Source organism: Bidens hawaiensis, unplaced genomic scaffold (assembly GCF_021521415.1).
Source record: "Bidens hawaiensis isolate Kalapana, Puna unplaced genomic scaffold, B.hawaiensis_p1.1 tig00022340_1, whole genome shotgun sequence".
Lineage (NCBI taxonomy): Eukaryota > Viridiplantae > Streptophyta > Magnoliopsida > Asterales > Asteraceae > Bidens > Bidens hawaiensis.
Window position 1 is genome coordinate 155263 of NW_027493483.1, and position 1414 is coordinate 156676.

Consider the following 1414-nt stretch of genomic DNA (forward strand, 5'->3'; position numbering starts at 1 on the left):
AGTTGGATTAAAGAGGTTAAAAATCATGTCGTAGAAACTAATAATCACCGCCACTGTCTAACTACTATCCACAGCAAATATTTCACAAGCATTACTGCACATTTCAGCTCAAAAACTAGACACGAGTCGTAGAAACTAATAATCTGGCGTTAACGTCACAAGATTCATTACAAACACGATAAAATAAAAGGACGGTAAGCATGTAAGTGTCACAAAGGAACTAACTAAGCAGGAAAATGTTTAGAGGTCAGAAACTGATCATTACCATGCAACAAATGATATGAAAGCAATTCATGGGACATTCTGTGTCTCAAGAGTAGGCTTTTGTGTTGTTGAGACCACAGTCGCCTCGCCTCCGCCTCCCGTTCCATGAAGAAGCCTTCTCTTGATTAAACACGCACGAATCCCCAAAACATAGATAACCACAATACACACCAATGAAATTCCAACAAATGGACAGAAAATATAAAACCAAAGCCTCGAACCAAATTCATCCTCGCTTTTCGAAGAAGGCTGAGTGGATTCCGATTTTGCAACGATGGAGAAATGCCCGTGTTTGAAAGCCAAACATCGGTTACCGGACCGGACATTAGTGAAATTAGCTTGACCGTGTAGGTCAACCCAGACACAGATTGGGTTTGAGCCATGGGGTGTGGGTTTGACTGGCCCAAAGTCTATGTAAATGGGTTCACCAGATGCTTGTATTTCCAGTTCAGGTCGGGTTTTGGGTAATTGATCAGAGGCATTGTAAGCAAGAAGACCTAACACAGGAGCTAGATACTCGTAGCCGGGTAACGGATAGTACTTTGTGGACTGGTTTCCTAAATTTTGGTAGACTAGAACAAGCTGTTGAACGGACGGTTGGGTGATAATGCCGGTTGGGATATTGAATTCCTTATAGACTGGGACTCCTTTGGCAAAGAGGGTAGCATGCGTGAGGCTTAAAGCTGAAGTTTGGATTCCGGTTAAGTTGTTGGGGACAGTTGCATTATCGGATTTCGGAAGAATAAAAGCACGATAAGCATAATCTTGAAGAAGTGCGTCTAAAATCCTAGCAGGTTCAATTCCAGGAATGTTGAGTGATTGAGACTCGATGATTATTGGGAGCATGAGCAGAATGAGTACCGTAAGAATTTGAGATCGAAGCTCCATTCGCTTAACCCTAAACGAGCTTCCAGTTACAAAATAATCAATCAGTACGTGGAATTCCGAAGAAAAAATAACATAAATACCTGAAATTACTTACAGTTTGCTTGTTTGTGAATGCATGAATGAAACAAAGAAGAAACCCTAATTCACATCACTTGGTACGTAGTGTAGTGTTACGATTTTCAAATGGAGATCAACAACACAAAACACAAACACCGTTGTTGATGGAAAAGCTTAATTAACAAAAACAAACAAACAAACAGCA

At 40.7% G+C, this 1414-nt stretch overlaps 1 protein-coding gene across 1 annotated transcript; it reads right to left on the bottom strand.

The window, feature by feature from the left end:
* Positions 1-291: 291 nt before the first annotated feature.
* Positions 292-1152, bottom strand: LOC143565452 (uncharacterized). The gene has a single exon (XM_077052418.1). It carries the CDS (start codon positions 1150-1152, stop codon positions 292-294), a length of 861 nt encoding a protein of 286 aa, XP_076908533.1.
* Positions 1153-1414: the final 262 nt, after the last annotated feature.

What these genes read in the sequence shown, in the direction of transcription:
- LOC143565452 (XM_077052418.1), bottom strand. Translation starts at nt 1,152, where the DNA reads ATGGAGCTTCGATCTCAAATTCTTACGGTACTCATTCTGCTCATGCTC.